This window comes from Hyperoodon ampullatus (assembly GCF_949752795.1).
Source record: "Hyperoodon ampullatus genome assembly, chromosome: 19".
Lineage (NCBI taxonomy): Eukaryota > Metazoa > Chordata > Mammalia > Artiodactyla > Ziphiidae > Hyperoodon > Hyperoodon ampullatus.
The window spans coordinates 4,432,240-4,453,933 of record NC_136932.1 but is presented as its reverse complement, the minus strand read 5'-3'; the positions used below and the strand labels follow the sequence as shown (position 1 = coordinate 4,453,933).

Here is a 21,694-nt window from a genome sequence, read left to right as displayed (position 1 = left end):
TACCCCGACTCTGGTTTTTCACTTCCCGGGCCCTCTGGCCGAAGCCACCCTTCGGGATAAGGTCGGGTGGCCCTGGGAAGCTTGGTCTAGTCCTGGGAGAGAGCTGCTGGCCTTGGAAGGACAGTAACTTTGGCTCTGGTCCCGCCTATTGCCGCTTGCCATGTGTGACAGTGGCCAAGTCGTTTGTTCATTGACTAACTGTATCCCCGCCTTGGCATCCAGTGAATATTTATGGAATGACACATGAAAAACATGTTCTAGACCCAGTGCTGTGCTGATAAATGTTGAACAGCCGACTGTCGGGAGAAAAGGGGAATGTATGCACATATATAGGTACATAAGGATGTGTAGCACAGAATTTACAAATAATAATGTACATTTACAGATTCCTTATAACCAATTTATTCTCACAGAATGCTTTCACTGATTTTTGCCCGACTGCTGTATGGGTCGCCAACCCGTGGTTTCAGTTGACCGGTAAATGTAATCGCGACATGGATGTTGGTTGATGTCCTCTGTGTCAATGTAAGAGGAAAGTGAGTAAACAAAGACGTCTTACCTGTCAATTATGGGAGCGACTTCTTTGCCGAATAAGAAAACAATTTTCAAATACTGCAAGAATATTTCCTCAAGTTTTGTGCTATACAGAATGTAATGGCTACCAACATAACACATTCACTTAAAATCTGAATTATTTGCATTTTCTCATCACTTTCTTAAATCTGGATTATCGACAAAACAATCAAGTCCCTATTTGTAGCGTCTGCCGATTTCTCTGGTGTAAATCCTCCCACCAAGGCTGATTTCAATCTACCATCTTGACTTTACTGAACACAGAGCATACTATTATGCAGTAGTTTCATACTATTATGTAGCAGATACAATAACACAGATAACCTCAAGAGCACAGGTAAATAATAATAGTAAAATTATTAGGAAGTGATGAGTTTTGAGAATGTATTACCTTTGTTTTGTTTTTTTTGTTTTTTTTTTGCTCTACGCGGGCCTCTCACTGTTGTGGCCTCTCCCGTTGTGGAGCACAGGCTCCGGACGCGCAGGCTCAGTGGCCATGGCTCACGGGCCCAGCTGCTCCGCGGCATGTGGGATCTTCCCGGACCGGGGCACGAACCTGTGTCCCCTGCATCGGCAGGCGGACTCGCAACCACTGCGCCACCAGGGAAGCCCGTCCTTTGTTTTTAATATATTTAATGTTTGTATAATTTAATTTTTAACAGTTGGCTGTGTTTAGCAACTGGCTTGTAGGGAATTCCCTGGTGGTCCAGTAGTTAGGACTCTATTCTCTCACTGCTGAAGGCCGGGGTTCAAGCCAAAAAAAAAAAAAACAAAAACCAACTGGCTTGCAAAATTTATTCCACGCCCCCTGCAGTGGGAGTGCAAAGTCTTAACCACTGGACCATCAGGGAAGTCCCAAAATTTCTGAAATTTTAACAGTTGGCTTTCACAAGCCTGTATGAGCCAGTTCCACAGTACCACTAGACCTCAGTTTTCTCATCTGCAAAATACGGTTAAGGATTGCTGCTTTGCTTACTTGCAGGAATGTTGTGAAGGTCAAGTAAGTTCAAGCTTGTGTAGAGGAGGTGTGACTGGAGACAGGGAGACCAGTTGGGAAACCATTGCAATCTTCCCATGAAGAGATGCTGAGGAATGCAAAGGATAACGAGGAAGGATCAGCCAGCAGAACTTAGCAACTTTAGTACCTGAAGGTGCGTTTAGGGGAAGATGATCCAGGGTCTGCTATGAGCTCTACAGCCAGAGAGAACTTTTTAAAAAGATATTTACTTATTTAGCTGCGTCAGGTCTTAGTTGCAGCATGTGGGATCCTTAGCCACAGGCATGTAAACTCCTAGCTGCGTCATATGGGATCCAGTTCCCCGACCAGGGGTCGAACTCGGGCCCCCTGCATTGGGAGCATGGAGTCTTAGCCACTGGACCACCAGGGAAGTCCCCAGAGAGAACCTTTTAAAATGAATATTCACCAATAGCCTGTGATTATAACCCTTCATGGTTTCCCACTGTTCTTAGGCTAAAGACAAAACTCCTTAAGGAGGCCTGTGGGGTCCTGTGTCATCAGACCCCCGCCTCTCTGGTCTCATCTCCCACCAGGCTCCACCTTGTTTTCTCTGCCCTGCTGTTCCACTAGCCCTGTGTCAGGCTCAAAAACATGTCCATTGCATAAACGATTCCCTTTTCTTGAAAGGCTTTTTCCCTCCCTTTTTGCTTCATAAACTCCTATTCATCCTTCAAATTAAACTTACTTCTCTCTACCTCAGGGAAATCTCCCTGCCTGGGTACTTCCTCCTCAGTGAGCTCCAAGACCACTCCTTTGTTGCACTTAATTGCACAGGTGTGATTTGTTATCTATCTGCGAGGTTATTTGATTAAAGTGTGTCTTCCCTATTAAGCTGTTAGCTCTGTGAGGGCAGGGGCCTCGTCCGCTTTTTGCCCATCATGGACTCTCCAATGCCAAGGACTGCCTGGCATGTAGTAGGCCCTTGATACATAAACATGGAACGATTGTTCCACGCTTGTAAGAAGCTCCTGCTACAAATTCATCTCTAATTCTGCACAACAGAATTAATAACCTCCCTTGCCCATGAAAAAACTGAAGAGTTACTTACTAAGGTCATACAGTTCAAAAAGGTGGAGTGGAATTCAAAACCAGCTCTGACTCCAAAGATTATATTTTCTACCCTCTCTCCAATACCTTTTAGGTGTTACTTAGGTCTCTGGAGAAAAGAAGAGAAATTGCTATAGGACCATAGCACACCGGAGGCCTAAGAAGACCACCCAAGATCCCTGGCTGTCTCTGGAAAACTCTGGCTCCAGAACAGGTTACCCCGACGAATGCAAGGTCTGTAAGCTCCACAGCGCCCTCTGCTGTCCAGCTACTTTCCTGGCCCCAGAGGGAGGCAGACCATGTCTGCCACCTGGGGTATCTCCACCTGTCCTGAGCACACAGAGGCACAGGGGAACACACACAGGCTCTTCCTAAGGCAGAGCAAGGAATGCTGCCTTTCTCCATTTCCTTAAATGTCCAGACCTGTAGTTCCTGTAGTTCCTGGAAAAAATATTGAAAATTAGGCTCCAAGCAAAGGAAGTGTATCTTTGTATGAGCTGGATTTGTTGGGTAGGTTTTACGTCTACATATACCTGTTTCCTGAGGGCTATATAAGTGGTCCCTGCAGTGGTAGAACCCTAGTTTAAAAGTTTGCAAAGAACAATTCAGAGAATCTCAGCCAATCTTGAGTTCACTCAATCGTTCAGCAATGGGCTAGGCTTCAGTGACGAATGAGCCGGGCATGGTCTCTGCCCCTCTGGAGCTTTGCCGTCTAGTTTTGCATCCTAGTCATGCCATTTCCTGGACATATTACCAAGAGCAAATAACTAGACATCTGGGCTTCCCTGGTGGCGCGGTGGTTGAGAGTCCGCCTGCCGATGCAGGGGACACGGGTTCGTGCCCCGGTCCGGGAGGATCCCACATGCCACGGAGCGGCTGGGCCCGTGAGCCATGGCCGCTGAGCCTGCGCATCCGGAGCCTGTGCTCCGCGACGGGAGAGGCCACAGCGGGTAAGAGGCCCACGTACCGCAAAAAAAAAAAAAAAAAAAAAAATTAAACATCTTTGAACCTGTGTTTCATTTGTAAAAATAGGTCAATAATAATCCCCCCTTGATAGAGCTGTTATAGGGGTTAAATGAAAACTTACACGCAAATACTACAGCACTATTCAAACATAAGTCATTATTATGAAAAGCTTCTTGGGGGAAAAAACAACTGACTATTATGTCTTCACCCAAGGTGTTCTGTTGGCCCTGGCCTAACCATAACCAGTAATAATACCAAGAACGTGGAACGGAGCCCTTGCTCACCCCACCCCACCCCCTACCATCCCTCTTTCTGTTGGCACACAGGAATCAGAGAGGCAATGGATGTGTGGATGTGTGATACAGGTCTGACCCCAGACCACTCGCTGGCTTTGTGGCCTTGAGGAGGTCACTTAGCGGACATTCGGTTTGAGTTTTCATTTCCTTCTCTATTAGAGAAAGGTCTGGGATATAGGCACTCTTAGTTCTGACATCATAGGGATTCTGTGGAGGTTTGTCCTCTAGCCCCCATCTCTTCCTCCACGCCTTACGTTCCCAGTGAAGGTTCCAAAGCAGAACTGTTGCTTGCAGAGGCCACCAGTAAAGCAAGAGAAGTTTTTAGCCACCACCACCCAGCCCTCCCTACATAAACTCAGAGATCTGGGACATCAGAGGTTTAAGAAGCAGGGACGGGGGCAAAGTGAGAAGGGGAGAAACTAACAGATAGTACATGCACATGGGGCCAAATCACTGGGTGAGCGATCAGCGATGGGAAGGTGGTGGAAGAGGGAGGGAGAGGAAGGCAGGGGCTTTGTTCCGTGTCTGACTTCAAGAATCCACACCCTTCTGGATCCGAGGAGGCTGCCTCAGACAGTGCTAACTGAGCTTCCCAGTTATTGTGTCCGACGGAGGGAAGGATGTGAGGGGTAAGAAGACCTGGAAGAGCAAGAGAGGTTAGCCGTGGTTTTCCTGAAGAAAGGTAGAAGACAGGGCTTAGAATGACAAAATGAAGGTGCACGAAGCAGAAGCAAAACTGTTCATTCTCTTCCCCGCTCCCCACCGTGACCCCCTTACTCCCCGGGCAGTGGCTAACTCTGTGATGCAGGAGAAGGCAGGCTTCCCTGGCTAGGGAGGTGGAGACCTGGTGGAGGCTCCTGCTCTGTCAAGAGCAACAGTGTGGTCCTAGGGAAGTCCCTTCACCTCTCCGGGCTATAGTTAGGTCTTCTTGAGGTCTCTAAGGATGAATAATAGGATGATGGTGGGGGTTTGATGGGGCAGTGTAGGGGAATCAGAGCTCTGGGTTTGAGTCTCGACTCAGATGAAGCAGCTGTGTGATCTTGGGTGAGTCTCTGAGCCTCACTGTCTGCATCTATGAAATGGGGATAAGAATATTCAGCATAGGTGGGTTGGGGAAGAGTCATTGAGATAACGCACGTGAAAAACACTTTGTAAACTGCCACCGTCTGTACAAATATCAATTATGGTTCTATTGGGCTCTCTTGGGACTTCCCTGGTGGTCCAGTGGTTAAGACTCTGCACTCCCCATGCAGGGGCCCTGGGTTCAATCCCTGGTCAGGGAATTTGACCCCACGTGCCGCAACTAAGAGGCTGCGTGCCGCAGCTAAGACCCGGCGCGGCCAGATAAATAAATAAATATATATATTTTAAAAACCCTATACTTATTGGGCTCTCTCGCCCACCCCTCGCCAACCCCAATCTCAAATTCCAGTTCAGCAGCAGGGGGTACAGGCAGCTAGAGCAGGTTGCCAGGAGCTGCAGCTTGGCCCTTCATCATGGCCGTCGAAATTGCTGCCAGGAGGCTGAGTGGAGCAGAGGGGTGGAGAGAGGGGCACGGGCTCGTCTGCGGTTGCTATGGCGCCCCTCCCGGATTTGCCCATCTCTCCTAATGGAGCAAAGGGCCGAGGGAGGGAGGGAGGGAGGAAGAGAGAGAACGGCTGGTCCCTTCTATCTCTCCCTGGAGCAGATGTAGGGTGGGGAGTGAGGGGAGGGAGCCTAGATACTGGATAAGAGGGGGAGGGAAGAGTGGTGTGCCAGGATTAAAAGGGTTTGTGATGGGGGGGGCACACTGAGAGAGCAGGGAACAGAGCCCTCATGCCTACGTCCAGAAGCCAGCTGATGACGTTAAAGAGAAGAAAAAAACAAGACAGCGTGAGCGTGAGAGAGAGGAAGAGAGGAAGAGAGAAAGCAAGGATCGGAGGCGTGCAAGCAGGCAGCCCCAGACTGCGGCCAGCCTCTGCCTGGGATCTCCTGAGCCTCCAATACTCCGGGCAGCCTGGACCCCAGGGTCCCTGAGAGCTGCCCCAAGGATGGGCACCAGGGCAGCGGTCATGCCTCCTCCTGTGTGGGGGCTGCTGGGCTGCTCTTTCCTCTGTGGCTGGGCTCTGGGGGGTCCGAGGCTCCTCCGCTCTCTGCCCACGCTGTCCTCCCAAGTCAAGCCAGGATCTGTACCCATGTGGGTGCCCCTGGAGGGGGCTGAGGCAGCCCTGGCTTTTCTCTACTCTGGAGATGCCCAACAGCTGTCAGGGGCTAATTGCAGTGAGCGCTATGAAGCCCATGGGGCAGGAGCCAGACCAGGGCTCCCCCCAATCCTATGGAGGGCAGCGGGCACCATTACGCAGGCTGCCAATTTCCTCAACATGCTGCTACAAGCCAACGACATCCGGGAGTCCAGTGTGGAGGAGGATGTGGAGTGGTACCAGGCACTGGTCCGCAGCGTGGCCGAGGGGGACCCGAGGGCATACCGGGCTTTGCTGACCTTTAACCCTCCACTGGGGGCCAGCCACCTGCAGCTGGCCCTGCAGGCCACCCGGATGGGGGAGGAGACCATCCTTCAGGACTTGTCAGGGAGCAGGGTGCAGAAGGAGAGCCCAACCGGAGCCCTGGACACCCCTGACCTGCAGAAGCGGGTGCTGACCAACGACCTAGGGAGCCTTGGCAGCCCCAAGTGGCCACAGGGGGATGGATATGTGGGGGACTTGCAGCACGTCAGGCTGTCTCCTCCCTTCCTGGAATGCCAGGAGGGCCGACTCCGTCCGGGCTGGCTTATCACACTCTCAGCGGCCTTCTATGGACTCAAGCCAGACCTCAGCCCGGAGATCAGGTAAGTGGTTTTTGTGCAGGGTTTGATGCTATTGTGTATTTGTGGGGTGGGGGGCCCAAGTCCAGCCAGCTGTGCATAGGCCATTTGGTATGCACATGTATGGGGGACACAGATGTGTGCATTTGCATTCAGCTGTGTATATCTGCAGTTGACCCTGGGAATCTGTAACTGTGTTAACATATACAAGTGTGTGTATGTACTACATATAAATCACTCCATTTACAAGTAGGTATACACGTGTGTGTGTACACATGTGTGGACATAGCTGGGCATAGGTCCTGGCCTCCAGGTCTGAGTAGTGGGTACAAGGCAGGAGAGGGCTTGGTGCGGGAGACAGTGACAATCCATGGACTGGCTTCTCAGAGGAGTCAGATGGGTGCTTCGGGAGTGAAATTCGCTGCTCCCTAGCAGTCTAGAACTGTAAAAGGAGGCTTCTGCAAAGGAAGGAAAGCACTTGGGGGGAGGCTTGGCACCATTGCCTCTTCTGCCCAGGAGACGGCCAGATCCCCAGGGTCACTCCCAATGGCTATACTCTTATATCAAGTCCTGACCCCAGTAGCCTACGATACTCCTCAAATAACTGACTTCCTCCCTCAGCTGGAGTAAAGAGGTGATTGGGAGCCATGACGGGAAGGAGGGAGCAGTTGGATAGTGTACCGCAAGGCATTCAACAATCCCCGTTGTTCTCCCAGCTCTGTGTCCCCATTCATGGTCCCGGGCAGAGTTCCTCTCCTGGCCACAGGCAGCCTGGCTCCTTGCCAGCTCTCTCCCCATTCAGCCCAGACCAGGGGTTGAGAGCCCTTGGGCCAGGCAGCTCTGACTCCGGGCCCCTCTATTCCATATCTCCTTTGCTGTGATCAATTCAGACCTGGTTTGGGCAAAGTGAGGGGGTGGTTAATAGCTGCGCTTTGCGTGTGTGTGTGTGTGTGTGTGTGTGTGTGTGTGTGTGTATACATGCAGTGGGGAAGTGTGAATATCCCTTTCAGACAGATCATCAGAGCCGCAGCTCCTGTATGTCTCGCCCCCTCCCTTTCCCAGTGATAGAAATCAAGAAATGCTAGGATGTTGAAAACCTGAGGGATGGGGGGTGGGGGCAGGGAAAAACCTAGGGGGAGGAGGATTGTTGCTGCAGAGACAGCGAGGGTTAATGGCACTGGAGAAATGGCGTGCGTGTGTGCCCTCTCTCCCGGCACACTGCAGCCACTGTGCCAAAGTTTGTAGAGCTTGCATTGCCTCATAGTCTGGGGTCCAAGGACACATGTCCGCCTTGGCATCGTTCACTGTACCCCTAACTGCCAATTCACTGCCCTAGGGGGCAGGTGCAGATGGACGTAGATCTTCAGAGCGTGGACCTCAATCAGTGTGCCAGCGGCCCAGGCTGGTACTCTAACACGCACCTGTGTGATCCCAACAGCACCCAGGTAAGGGTGCAGAGGGTGGGGGTGCTGGTGTCCTGCCTCCCTCCCCTTTCCCATCACTGCCATCGGGAGCAGCTGACAAAGGCACACCACCCTCTCCGGGCTTCAGGGAAGTCCCTACCGATAAGATAGATAGAGATGAGATACCAGGCTTGTTGAGAGTGAGGACACATACAGCCTAGCCCCATCCCCCACCCGAGACAGCCACCTTCATTCCTTTGCATTCTCAGCATGCTTCCCTGTCTGCTCTCCCTTCGGGTACTAGGTGCTCCAGGATCCCTTCCCAGGACCGCCTCCTCAGCCTCTATTAATTGTCCCCTTTCCTTCTCCTGAATCACAGTCTCCATGTCAACAGAGCTCTGGGCTCTTTCTGACCCACAAAGGATGCTCTGTTGGGTGTTTGTTGAAATAAGTAGAATTGCTGGCTGGGGTGTAGGAGGAGACTAACCAGAGAAGGAACTTGAAGAGCTCTGGGACTGGTCAAGGTGATGGAACCCAGGCGAGATGCTGGCAAAATCAAAGCCGTGGATGCAGGAGAATCTGGATAATGGAAAGCAATGGTTGGTAATCCTGCAAGCCCAGTACTGGGAAACTGGCAGGTCAGTGAACTAATCCACTCCACAGTTACACTGACTGCATGCTTGTTCCTGAGCTGAACCAAAGCCAAGGGGAGCCCTGCAGCCTGCTGGGAGGTGTGGTGGGTTTGGGCATCTGTTGCTCTTCAGGGCTCACGTGTTTGGAGCTATCAGTCCAGGGATGGATAAGGGCTCCCATTGTCCAGTGCACTTTTAAACCCAGCCGCATTCGTGTCTCTGGGTATGCATCTGTCTATGGCAGGAACAGAACCTTTTCCAGTGGTCTGAGTAAGAGGGGATGCTGGGCCATGATTTCAGAAGCACCTCCTAGGGGCCGGATATGTAATCTTCCTTCCTTTGCCCCACTGCTGTCTGTTCCTGGCCACTCCCTACAGTATATCTGACCTCATCCACGGGCTCATCTTCCCTGCCAGGCTCTGAGGTCTTCTCTGTCCCCTGCTGGGCAAACGTCAATGGGGGGAGGTGGAATAAAGAGCTGGCCTTGGCATCCCACCAGCCTGGCATTAGCCTGGCATTAGGGCTGGGGAGAGCAGTCCTGCGCCAAAGCCAGATGGCCCTGATGGAGGAAGCTGCTCCTCCATGGGGGCCTTTTCAACCCACCTGTGTGCCAAAGAGGGAGGCTGATGGGGACCCTGGAAAAAGGATGCAGGCACACAAGTGTGGTTGAGCTCAGATTCCTCCCTGCTTCCACCTCCCCAGCACCTTGCTCTAGCATCAGCTGGGCACTGGGAAATGGGACCTGTGAGGCTCCTGTCAGGGCCAGTCTGAATAAAAGCGTGATCCATCTCCATACTCTTTGCTTGGAGGTCTCTTTGAGAAGAGAGGCAATGGTGGGGGCAGAGTAGGGTATCCAGGGATGGAAGGCTTCCCAAGGGCTGGGGTGGCTTTCTGGTGGGGCTCCCCGGTGTAGACCCAGGGGCCGTGGATAGGAAGGTAGATGCACCCTCCGTCTCTTCCCAGGAGGGAAAGCCTCATATAAATACCGATTGTGTTTGTCATCCCCACAGTGTGTCCCCCTGGAGAGTCAGGGCTTTGTCCTTGGCCACTACCTCTGCCGCTGCCGACCCGGCTTCTATGGGGCAAGCAGCTCCGGGGGTATGTAACTGTGAGGAGGGCCAGGGAGGTGTTTTACAGGCTGGGCTGATTGGAGTGGGGCATCTGGGGAAGAAAGGCAGGTCGGGGTGAGACACTGGGAGGAAACTCATGGAGCAAGGGAAGAATGTCGGGAGAAGCAGGAGCGGCAGGCAGGGTCCAATTTGGGGGTGTCTGTTCCTTCCGAGAACGAGCTTATAACATGCCAGTCTGATGCAAGCTGACCTCGCAGTGAGTCCTAGCCTGGCATCACCTCTTCCTGTTACCCTGCCTTCCCCCGAAAGTACCCACTTCTTCATTCCTACCCATCCTGACGCTACCCCAAGGGGCCACAGACCGTAAGAGGGCAGGGAGAGAGCTGTGGTGACCATTGGGAGAGAAGGCTGGGGTCTCAGGTTGTCCCAGCCATGCCCCTCTCCCTGCACACATCCTGTTCTTTATAGGCTCAGAGGAGGGTGCTGCCCAGCCTACCGGGCAATTCGGGTCCCCTCAAGGCAGCTCCGGGAGGCTGCTGCGGTGCCAACCATGTGCTGAGGGCTGCTCCAGCTGCCTGGATGCCACGCCGTGCCTGGTGGAGGAAGCCCCCACGCTGCGGGCAGTGGTGCTGGCCTCTCAGACGTGCTGCATGCTGGCCGTCTTCCTGAGTATGCTGGTCTCCTATCGCTGCCGCCAGAGCAAGGCAAGGAAGGCCCCACATCTCTCTTCTACACACGAGTCCTACCCATCCTGAGTCTCTAGCATCAACCGGAGACCAGAGACTACCTAAGACTAGAACTTGAGAGAAATGGGTTCTGGCTCTGATTCTTAATCTAACTCACTATGTGACATGAAGCAAGTGACCTCACCACCCTAGACCTGTTTCCTCACCTGCTCAATGAAGGCATTGGACTTGATTCAAAACACGGTGTAGGCACTGGGGGAAGTGATCTGGCCCCTCAGACATGTAAATAAAATGACAGCACAGCAGAACAGGGGCCAGGATAGAGGTGTCAGTTGCTGTGGCAGCTCAGAGAGGGGACCCAGTCACCCTGCCTGAGATGGCGTGGGAAGACTTTCCGGAGAACATGACGTTTGAGCCAACGTTGACGGTCAACTGACAGAGAAGCGAGTTTCTAGACAAGGAGGCAGTCTGACCCAAAGCTTGGAGGAAAGCCTGAGATCCCCTCTAGCTCCAGCAACCTCTGATTCTAGCCCAGGTGTGCAGCAAGGCCCAGGCTGGGGCTGGGACTGGGAGGGGCATGGGCCTGGGGTGGCAGGAGCTACATGAAACCTTTGCCTCAGCCAGGCTTCGTGCCAGGGGAGCTAAGAGCCTGTGGTGAGAGTGGCTGTGGATGGAGAGGGCAGAGCTAATGTTACAGGGAGAAGCTCTAGCCCAGGGCCGTGGGGTGACCCCTCAAACAGGCCTGAGAGCCTCCTGTACCATCCTCCAGGCTCTGTCCTCTCGCTGCCCTGCTCACATACCTCTCTCTTTCCTGGGTTCCCAGAGCATCCGGGCATCTGGAGTGGTGCTGCTGGAAACCATCCTTTTTGGATCCCTGCTGCTGTACTTCCCTGTGAGTCTGTGGCCAGAGGCTGACCCCACCTCCCAGGATCCCCCATAGTCCCAACCTGGTACCCTCCAAGCCCCAGAATCCTTCCTCTCTGCCCTGTTGGGGGGATTCAGAGACCTCAAAATCCTCCAACTCATACCCACAAATGACAGGCTGGTCTAGTGAGCTCTGGAACCAAACAGCCAGGCTTAAAAGGAGCTCTATGACCTGCTGCGTGACTTAGGACAAGTTACCTAACCTCTTCTCCTTTGCAGAGTGGAGGTGATGATGCCTCTATGAAAAGGCGGTTAGGAGGATCAGCAGTGTGTTTGGCATAGGCCGGCACACGGTGGAAGTGCAGTGGAGAGCAACTGTTTTTGCCCCCTCCCCACCAGGTGTTCATCCTGTACTTCAAGCCCAGTGTATTCCGCTGCATCGCCCTCCGCTGGGTCCGGCTGCTGGGGTTTGCCACTGTCTACGGCACTATTATACTCAAGCTTTACAGGTAGGGTCTGGGGCGGAGCTTGCTCTCACGCTGCTCACTCCAGGCTACCCCAGCTCATCTATGGGATGAAGTTCTTCACAGCCAGACCCCTACCAGTTCTACCCCTCTGTGCCCCCGAGGCCTGCTCCCATCACTATGGCCCTCCCCGCCATGTAACTTTTTTGGGGGTAAGACGAGGCGGTGAACCATGGAAGGGATGGGAGGACAGGGATGTGCGGAGGGACGGGAGGCAGTGGCCAGGGGCATCTCCCCTCCCTGCATCCACCAGCCACACTCTAACCCTCGTAGAGTGCTCCAGTTGTTTCTGTCTCGAACGGCCCAGCGGGGCCCCCACCTGAGCAGTGGGCGGCTGCTGCAGCGTCTGGGGCTGCTTCTGCTGCTGGTGCTGGGCTTCCTGGCTGTATGGACAGCGGGGGTCCTGGAGCAAGGCAGTGAGCGCACGGCCCTGCTGGTGCGAGGCCACACCCACGCAGGCCGCCACTTCTACGTCTGCCACCACGACCGCTGGGACTACATCATGGTTGTGGGTGAGCTGCTTCCACTGAGCCCAGCCTCACTCTGGTCCCCCTCCCTGTACCTCCAGGGGTCCTCCTGCCTTGTACCTGGACCCCTGGACCGGGGTCCCCCCAGCACGGCCTACAGAGAAAGGGGGGCATGGCTGCTGAGGTGGTACCCGGCTCTCCTTATTTCCCCGCAGCCGAGATGCTGCTCCTGTGCTGGGGCAGCTTCCTCTGCTACGCCACCCGGGCTGTTCCCTCAGCCTTGCACGAGCCGCGGTACATGGGCATCGCCCTGCACAATGAGCTGCTGCTTTCTGCTGCCTTCCACGCAGCCAGGTGAGGACGGGCCCTCCTACCCACCATGGCTCCCACCCTAATAACACTCCTCACCTCTCCCAGGTGAGGGTACCCCCATCCCACAGCCCTCCTTGCAACACCTACTACGCCTCAGCAAGGTGAGGAGGGCCCCCACCTGTAGCTCTCTCCCTACCCCACAGATACCCTTCCTGTAACCCATGTCTCACCCAACACCCGAGAAGAGGAAGCACGCTCCACTCCTAACTCCTCTGCCATTCCACACGCCCACCCCCCACCCCGACTCTCCTCCACATACAGGCTCCATTCTCCCTGCCTTCTTCCCCCGCACACCCCAACTGTCCTTGCAGCGGGCCTGCTATGAGTGTCCACAAGGACCTGGCCCTGTGGTGAAGGTAGAACCAACCCACAGGGTGGTCCATAACAGAGTTAAGTGCTATAAGCAGCCAGAGAAGGCAAGCTGGAGTCGTCTGGGAGGGCTTCTCAGAGGCGGAGATTAACGTGAGCCCTGAGGTGGGAGGGCAGGAAGAAGGAAGAGTGCCCTCCTCACTGCACGGAGCACCTCCAGGAGATCAGGGCGGGGGCTGGGGAGGACAGCCACTGAAACAGCTGAGAGGAAGGAGGCCACTCCCACCTGTAGCTAACCGTCCCCTTCCCACCTCACCCTCAGGTTTGTACTGGTTCCCTCCCTGCACCCAGACTGGACGCTCCTCCTCTTCTTCTTTCACACCCACAGCACAGTCACCGCCACACTGGCTCTGATCTTCATCCCTAAGGTGAGGTCTTCCCCTGGCCTCGATGTGAGGGAGACGCAGCCCCTTTGTACCAGGGGCACTGTGGAGCTGCTGTGCCCATAGCACCCTCTCCAGGCCAGGGTGAGAATGACACCCTGGGCCCTGAGGGATTTGGGCCCTAAGCAAGGAGCCCACTTAGGAGTCACGGAAGGAATCTCCGTCTCCAATCCCTGGGCAAGGGAAATAGGAGCTAGAGCCGGGACTTCCCTGGTGGCGCAGTGGTTAAGAACCCGCCTGCCAATGCAGGGGACACGGGTTTGAGCCCTGGTCCCGGAGGATCCCACATGCCGCGGAACAACTAAGTCCGTGTGCCACAACTACTGAGACTGAGTTCTGAGAAGCCCGCGCACCACAACGAAGAGTAGCACCCGCTCTCCGCAACTGGAGAAAGCCCACACGTAGCAATGAAGACCCAACACAGCCAATAAATAAATCAATAAATAATTTTAAAAAATAAATAAAACACTTGGAGTTTAAAAAAAAAAGAGCTAGAGCTGAAGGGAGTCCTTGTAATACAACTGGGCGGTTGGCAGACTCTGAAACTCAACTCAGAAGCAGTTACAGAAAGATAGGTGAGGGGGCTTCCCTGGTGGCGCAGTGGTTGGGAGTCCGCCTGCCGATGCAGGGGACGCGGGTTCGTGCCCCGGTCCGGGAAGATCCCACATGCTGTGCTAGGCCCGTGAGCCGTGGCCGCTGGGCCTGCGCGTCCGGAGCCTGTGCTCCGCAATGTGAGAAGCCCGCGTACCGCCAAAAAAAAAAAAAAAGAAAGAAAGAAAGATAGGTGAGGGGGGGAGCTGCAGGACACGGCTAGGAATTGCGGGGGCAGGCAGGGCACTGAGACCCCTGGTCTCCGGGCTAGAGAAAGCCAGGAAGCAGGGGGAACAATACTCGAGTTCCACATCAGAGAGGGGGTGAAGATTTACGGAGTAAATACATATGCCACCGGGCAGGGAGCCAAGGTGAGTCTTTTTCCCGATCATGCCCACCACCATGGCCAGTTCCGGAAGCCGGGGGCTCCTCCCCGAGAGGAGATCTTGGATGAGGTGTACGAGGACGCGCTGGACCTGCAGCGCTCAGGCTCCTACCTGAACAGCAGCATCGCCTCAGCCTGGAGCGAGCGCAGCCTGGACCCTGGAGACATTCGGGTAGGTGCTGCCCTCCCCGTCTCCTCTTGATGCTACTTAGGGGCTGGGCAGGGGCCACAGCAGCCCTGCCACCCGGGCTGTGTGCCACTGCAGGTCCCCTCTCCTCCCCATAGCTTTTCCTCTAAGACCCGCCTCCCTCTCTTCTCCGCCATTGCCCTAAGCTGCTTCCCCTGACTCTACTCAAAGGAGGCCACACAGTGGATAGACACCCCCCGCCTCCGCAAAACCCCAGAACCCAGATTCCTGAGGCCCACTTGGCAAGGTAGAAGCAGGACCATGAGTGGAGCTGAAATCCCCTGTGTCCCCTGTGTCCTCCACCCCCACTCAGCAGGGCCACCGTCAGGGGCAGCCTACGAAACCCCTCAGTCCCCAACACACCAGGCAGTTAGTGACCTAGGGCCACCGGGGCTGGGTAATTCGGGCAGTGAGCGGCTACCAGGGACTTCCACACCGGGATCCCCTTTCCCTGGACCCAGCAGTGTTAGAGGAAGGACGTGCTTCCTGAGTCTTACATCAGGAGAGCATCCTTACCTTATTTTTCTGCTTAAGAATATCATTATAGTCACAGAAACCCTAATGAGAGGCTCAGAGGGTAGGAAATAAAGAGACCTGGCGGTAAAGCCCATTGTCTTATAGAACCTGCATGTGGGAACAGTCCCAGGAAGCCATGTTGTCCATCCCTCCACCTCTCCTGGGGCCCCCTCCACACCTGACTTGTTTACATTCCCCAATTCCTTCCTTGTCTCAACTGCCTTTGCCTCTCTTTCCCCCGTATCCCCCTCATCCTCTGAGCTCTGCCTGCCCAGCCGCCTGCCCCCTGGGGATAGGCTGAACTGAGAACCGACTCCAGCAGGCAGGCCAAAGAGTGGAGGCACGCTGCCACAGAGACACCATCCTTGACCCTCCAGTATGGGGAGCAGCAGCCCATGTACCTCCCCTCTGCTGGCTGCGGGGAGAGATCCAAAGTACAAAAGACTTTCAAAGCCCCATTCCGTCACTTACACCTGAATATGGCAGTTTTCACGCCCACCGGTCCCGCCACCAATCTCATATAATCCTCTTCAGGAAGTGAACACTAGGCAGCCAGTTTTCCTTACTTTATTGAAGCAGAGGCTCAGAGAGGGCTAGAAAATAGCCCGGAGGCACATGATGGGTCACAGCAGCCTCAAACCCAGGTTTCCCGTCCCCCAAGCTGGAGGCTCCCCACCAGACCACAGCGCCCAGAGAAGTCAGTGGTGCGCTGAGGCCTCGGAGCTGAGCGGGTCGGGCTCGGGAACTAGGTTGTTGGCCCCGCAGGACGGAGAGGTGAATTCTGAGTTTTAAAAGCTGGGAAGGGACACAGCTTGGTGGGAGAGAGATCCCCCAGAGAAAATGGTCTGAGCCAGGTATGAGGGGCGGAGCAGCGCCGCCAGCGGGTGGAGAGCTTGGTCCTCACCGCCAGCTCTCCTCCCTCCGTCCCCCCGCCCCCAGGACGAGCTGAAGAAGCTCTACGCCCAGCTCGAGGTCCACAAGACCAAGGAAATGGCCGCTAACAACCCGCACCTGCGCAAGAAGCGAGGCAGCTGGCGCCAGGGCCTGGGCCGCTCCTTCATGAGGTACCTGGCCGAGTTCCCCGAGGCCCTGACCCGCCAGCACTCCCGGGACTCGGGCTCCCCGGCCCGCGGCAGCCTGCCCGGGGGCTCCTCCCGCCGCCGGCTGCTCAGCGCCAGGCTGCCCAGCGCCAGCCTCCGGGAGCCCGCCGCGCCGCCGGCTCTGCGCAAGTCCCGCAGCACCTGCGAGCAGGACCGCGCTCCCCGCGGGGAGCAGCACCCGCCTCTGCTCGACTCGCTGCTGAGGAGGAAGCTGGCCAGGAAGGGCCCGCAGTCCGAGAGACGCGAGTCGGCGGCAGGGCCGCCCGCGCTGAGCTTCAGGTCGGCCAGCGCCCACAATCTGACGGTGGGAGAGCGGCTGCCCTGCGTCCGGCCCGCCTCGCTGCACAAGTCGCTGAGCGTCGTGGCTGGCTCCAGGGAAAAGGCCCTGCTCGAGGCCAGCCAGGCCTACCTGGAGGAGACCTACCAGCGGGCGAGGGAGCGGGAGGAGAGAAGGCAGGCAGAGGCCGCCCTGGCCAGTCCGGCGCGGAGGCCCTCGGCCTGGAGGCTGGAGCGAGCCCGAGCGACTCCCCTGTCGGCCCCACCTTCCCCGGCCAAGAGGAGCAGCGTGGACAGCTACCACGCCTCCAGAAAGCTGCACGAGGAGGCCGTGAGAAGGCTGCCCCACCCGCCCATCCAGCACCAGATCTCCACACCCATCATGGCCACGTCTGGGGTGGGCCTGGGGGAGCCAGGGATGCTGTCTCCCACCTCCAGCTTATCTCTGGCTCTGCTGCCAGCTCCCGCCCCTGCCCTGGCACCCATCCCAGTACCCCCACAAAGCCCCAGCCTACTCACCTACATCTGCCCCTGGGAGAATGCAGAGCTGCCATCGAAGAAGGAAAATGTGGCTCAGGAAGGCCCCTCGGGGCCAGAGCGAGGCAACCGCTCTCCCGCCTTAGGTCGGGCCAGGCTCTGGAGGGGCCTGTCTATAGCAGTAGAGAAGAGGGGGGCTGGGGAGAGTGGGATGGACACGGAGGACAGGTGTCTCCAGGGGGAAGCTGATGAGGATGAGGACAGGCCTAAGTTCTTCTCTAAATCCCACAGCCTCAAGACCCCTGTTCAGCAGGGTTCCATGCGTAGTCTGGGACTGGCTATCAAAGCTCTGACCCGTTCTCGGAGCACATACAGAGAGGAGGGCGGGAAAGGGAGTCCTGGCAAGGAAGAGAAGGGCCGAGCTTTGGGAGAGGGTGTGGGGGCGTGTCCCAGATCTCCCAGGCCAGGCCGCCCCAAGGCGGTGAGTAAGCAGGCCGCGCTTGCCCCCTGTGATGACGAGGAGTCCTTCCAGAACCAGCAGAACGCTCACACAAGCAGAATGCTCCAAGTCTGTCACCAGGAGGGCAGCAGGGAACAAGAAGACAGAGGCAGGAGGCCGTCCCAGGGTCTAGGGGAGGGGAAGGTTGCGAGAGCAGGTAAAACAGGGCCTGCCACACTGAGGCGAGTCAGGCGGGGCACAGTTAGGGACAAAAATGTTAAGCAAGCAAAAGAAGCCCCTGGGCGGTGGTGGGAACGGCCCAAAGCTGGCCTCCAGCCCCTGGGCAGTGCTGACCAGAGGGTGATAGATGTATGCCCCTGGGAAGTCACCGAGTCAGAAACGTGTCAGCCTGACAGTAGCAACAAGGCCGAAATCTGCCCCTGGGAGGTACGTGGAGTCCCTGAGGAGGAGGCCCTGAGGCAAGATCTAGATGCCTCCCAAGATGAGAGGGGGAAAGGCTCAGAAAAGTCAGAACCCAAAGATGTGGTTGCCGTTGCTCAGAAAAAGCCGGAGAGGCTGGTCAGGGGACAGGAGGCAGTGTGTCCCTGGGAGAGTGCCGATCCTGGGGGTCTGTCCCGTCGCTCGGCCCCTCAGGACTCTGACAGCACCAAGGGCAGGTCTGGGACAGTGGGCAGCGTGGAGCCTAGAGAGGCGGAGACACGACCGTGGGAAGCCGCTGGCCCAGGAGCTTGTACACCTGACATCACCAAGGCAGAGCTCTGTCCCTGGGAGGCACGTGGAGGAGGAGAGAGTGAGAAACCGTCCCAGGAGGGAGTAAAGAAGCTCCCCCAGGCAAAGCAGAAAAGTCCCAAGAAGGCAATCTTCTTGGAAGAACAGAAACTGGGTGAAGGGCTGGCATCTCTTTGTCCGTGGGAAAGGACAGATTTCCGGGGCCCCTCAGCAGTCTCTACTCAGGCCCCGGGAACCTCCGGGTGCTCGGGGAGTTTGGGCAGCAGCGTCACTGAAGCATGTCCACAGGAGGCAGGAGATGCTCCTGCCATCGGGAAAGCAGAGATTTGTCCCTGGGAGCTGGGTGATGAGGTAGTAGGGAAGGAAATGAGTCAGAGGACAGGTGGAGAATCTCTCCAGGAAAAGGGAAAAACCTCCAGAAAAGGGAGCTTTGGAGAGACGTGGGAACAAACTGGGAAAGCAGCGCAGAAATTTAGTCAACAGCAGGAGTCCGTGTGTCCCTGGGAGAGCACAACCCCTGGGCACTCCAGTCCACGTCTAGAAAACTCCTCATCCAAAGCTGGTGGCCAACTCCTCAGCAAGGGTGGAAGCAGAGCAGCGCAGGTATGTCCCCGGGAAGATCTCAGGTCAGAGGCAAAGGAAGCAACACCTGCCAAGGCAGAAATCTGTCCCTGGGAGGTGAATGAAAGAACGACAGAGGACTGGACATCGGGACAGGCACCAAAAGGAGAATCTCAGAAGGACAAGGAGAAGATGCCTGGGACATCAGGAATCAAGGATAGCACAGCTTGGGAAAAGCCTGAGGGACAGATGCAAAAGCAGGAAGCAGTCTGTCCCTGGGAGAGGGTGGACCCTGGCAGCTTCTCCCCACAACCCGGTCCTCGAGACACAGATAGACCCAAAGCCACTTTCCAGATGTCAGGCAGTACAGGAGGCAAAACTGCTGAGATCTGTCCCTGGGACGCAGAGGAAATCCTGCCGGCTGAGAAGGCAGAGATCTGTCCCTGGGAGGTGAGTGCTGGAGCAGGGGAGAAAAGGGCTTTGGGAATTGGGGCCATTAGGCAATTTCCACATGATACGGGAAGGGCTTCTGTGGATTTTGGACCTGGAGAGAGAGCTGCTACTGCTCCAGAGAAGCCAGAGAAGCAGGCCTGGGAGCGGGAGGTGGCCTGCCCCTGGGAGAGCTTGGATCCAGGGGGCTCCTCTCGGCCTTCAGACACTCTGGGCACCGAGAGACCAAAAGCTGGGCTCCAGGTATTGGACCGTGTGGGGTGCAGGCCAGCTGAGGTGTGTCCCTGGGAAGCAGAGGGAGCGCCTACCAGTGAAAAAGCCAAGATCTGTCCCTGGGAGGTGGATGAAGGAGCCCCTGGGAAGGAATCGGAACAAGAGACGGGGACTGATTCCATGGGGCAGAGGGAGAAGACTCTAGAAAAGGGGAGACTCACCTCCCTGGGAGAAGACATATCAAAATGGGAGACAAAACTGAGTCAAGAGCAGGAAGCTATGTGTCCTTGGGAGAAGGACTCGAGGACACCCTCTGCTCAGGCCGAGGTCTCGGACTTGTCCAGCAGCGGGAGTAGCAGAGCGGCAGAGGGGCACTCCTTGGAAGTGAGTGATGAAGCAGCACTGAAAGGGGACCCGACACAAGACCCAAAGATGGGCTCCTTCCCGGAACAAGCAGAAAAAGCAGAAGTCACAGCTGAAGATGGGGAAAAAGCAAGCAGTGAGCTACGACCTGTCTGTCTACAGGAGAGCATGGCCCCGGCGGGCTCTTTCCCCCACCCAGACAGTCACTGCCCTGACCAACCTAAAGCCGGTGCTCAGACACCGCTCAGCGCTGGGGGCAGGCTTGCCGAGGTCTGCCCGTGGGATGCTCCTGCCGTGGATGCTCCTGCATCTGACAGCGGCGCCAAAGCGGAGACCTGTCCCTGGGAGGTGACTGAAAGAATCCCCGAGGAAGGGGTGTCAAGACAGGATGGAGAAGGGGAGCCTCAAGAGGAGGAGGAGAAAGCCCCAGAAAATCCAGAGCACAAAGCTGTGGCCGTTCAGGCAAACTCAGGGAGTGCAGATGGGAAACAGGAGGCTGTGTGTCCCCAGGAGAGTCAAGATCGTGGGGGTCTGTCTCCACAACCAGCCCCACAAGCTTCTGACAGAAGCAAAGAAAGTTCCGAGGCAGCAGGCAGCGTGGGGGCCAGAGTAGCAGAAGTGTGTCCATGGGAAGCAGAAGAGGCTCCCTCTGATAAGAAAACAGAAATCTGCCCTTGGGAGGTGAGTCAAGGAGCAGCAGAGAAAGGGGGACTGGAACAAGAGGTGGACAGAGAATCTCAAGGGCAAGGAGAGATGTTCCTGCAAAAGGCAGGATCTGGAGGGACTGAAGAACACTTTTCAGAAGAAGTGAAAGTCAACAGAGAGCGAGAGACGGTGTGTCCTTGGGAAGGCACAAGGTCAGAAGGGCTCTCCTCCCAGCCAGATGCTCCAGACACGGACCAACCCAAAGCGAGTCCCCACAGAGCAAGCAGTATGGGGAGCAGGATGGCAGAGCTGTGTCAATGGGAAGTCACGGATCCAGAAGGAAATAAAATAAAGGGGACCACGGCAGACATCGATATATGTCTTTGGGAGGTAACTGGAGCCCCATCTGACGAATCTGGCCTCCTGGCTTTAACAGAAACTCAAGACAGAAAAACTCTGCCCCATAGCCCCTGAGAACCCACCATGCCTTTTAGTCCACAGACCTCTGGGTGGTTTCCTTCCAGAAGGCAAAAGCCCCTGCCCCAAAGTGAGCAAGCCAGCCGGTACTTTTACTCCGGAAGGTGTCAGAGAACTCCAAGGACCTTCAGAACTTGGGCCGAGGACCAGCTTAGTCCCAGAGCCAACTCTCCAGGAACCTAAGGCTCAGAAGTCTTCCTCCTTAACTGAAGACAAAGAGAAGTAGCTTCTAAAGCTCAACACGAAGAACTCACCCCTCCAACTATCTATCCTTGGGACTAGGAGTAACAACTGTATCAGGTGAGGCGAAACACTGGGTGGCTATCTTTTAGAAGCCAAGGTCCTTTCCAAGTCCTAGGTGTTTCCAAAAAACTGAATCAAACACACTTGGCCACTTTCTCTCTCCAAGGTGGCCAGAAGTCAACTCATTCCAAGACAAACTGTACAAATAGGGTTTAGCTCGGACCGCAAAAGTTAATCCCATCCCCTGTTTACTTCCAACTCTTCTTCCTGCTCCAGAGAACAAGGGCTGGACCTTTTACTTCTAATGAATCCTCCCATCCAGCTAGAATACTCAACACAAGCTGTCTGTGACAGGACACTCACTTGTAAAGCCAATGTTAGTGATAAAGGGAAGTCAGCTGTGCCCAGCCCACATTTTCTCAAAAGGAGACCCATTCTTCTGTGAAGTCTATGAAGGACATTTTTTTGGGAAGAAACTAAACCACTCAAGGCATTGGCCAGATAGGGGCTGAGGATTACAGAAGGTTATAAAGGTCGCCATGGGAAGCTTA

General features: G+C 55.6%; 1 protein-coding gene across 1 annotated transcript; it reads left to right on the top strand.

Moving 5' to 3' along the window:
• Positions 1-5,930: 5,930 nt before the first annotated feature.
• GPR179 (G protein-coupled receptor 179) lies at positions 5,931-21,182 on the top strand (the record flags this gene model as incomplete). Its single annotated transcript, XM_079726132.1, is given in 13 exon segments — positions 5,931-6,724; positions 8,037-8,145; positions 9,746-9,833; positions 10,274-10,509; positions 11,315-11,383; positions 11,755-11,864; positions 12,153-12,391; positions 12,562-12,700; positions 13,350-13,455; positions 14,472-14,618; positions 16,089-20,873; positions 20,875-21,115; positions 21,118-21,182. Coding segments are annotated over 13 exon segments (7,128 nt in total).
• Between the last annotated feature and the right edge of the window lie 512 nt (positions 21,183-21,694).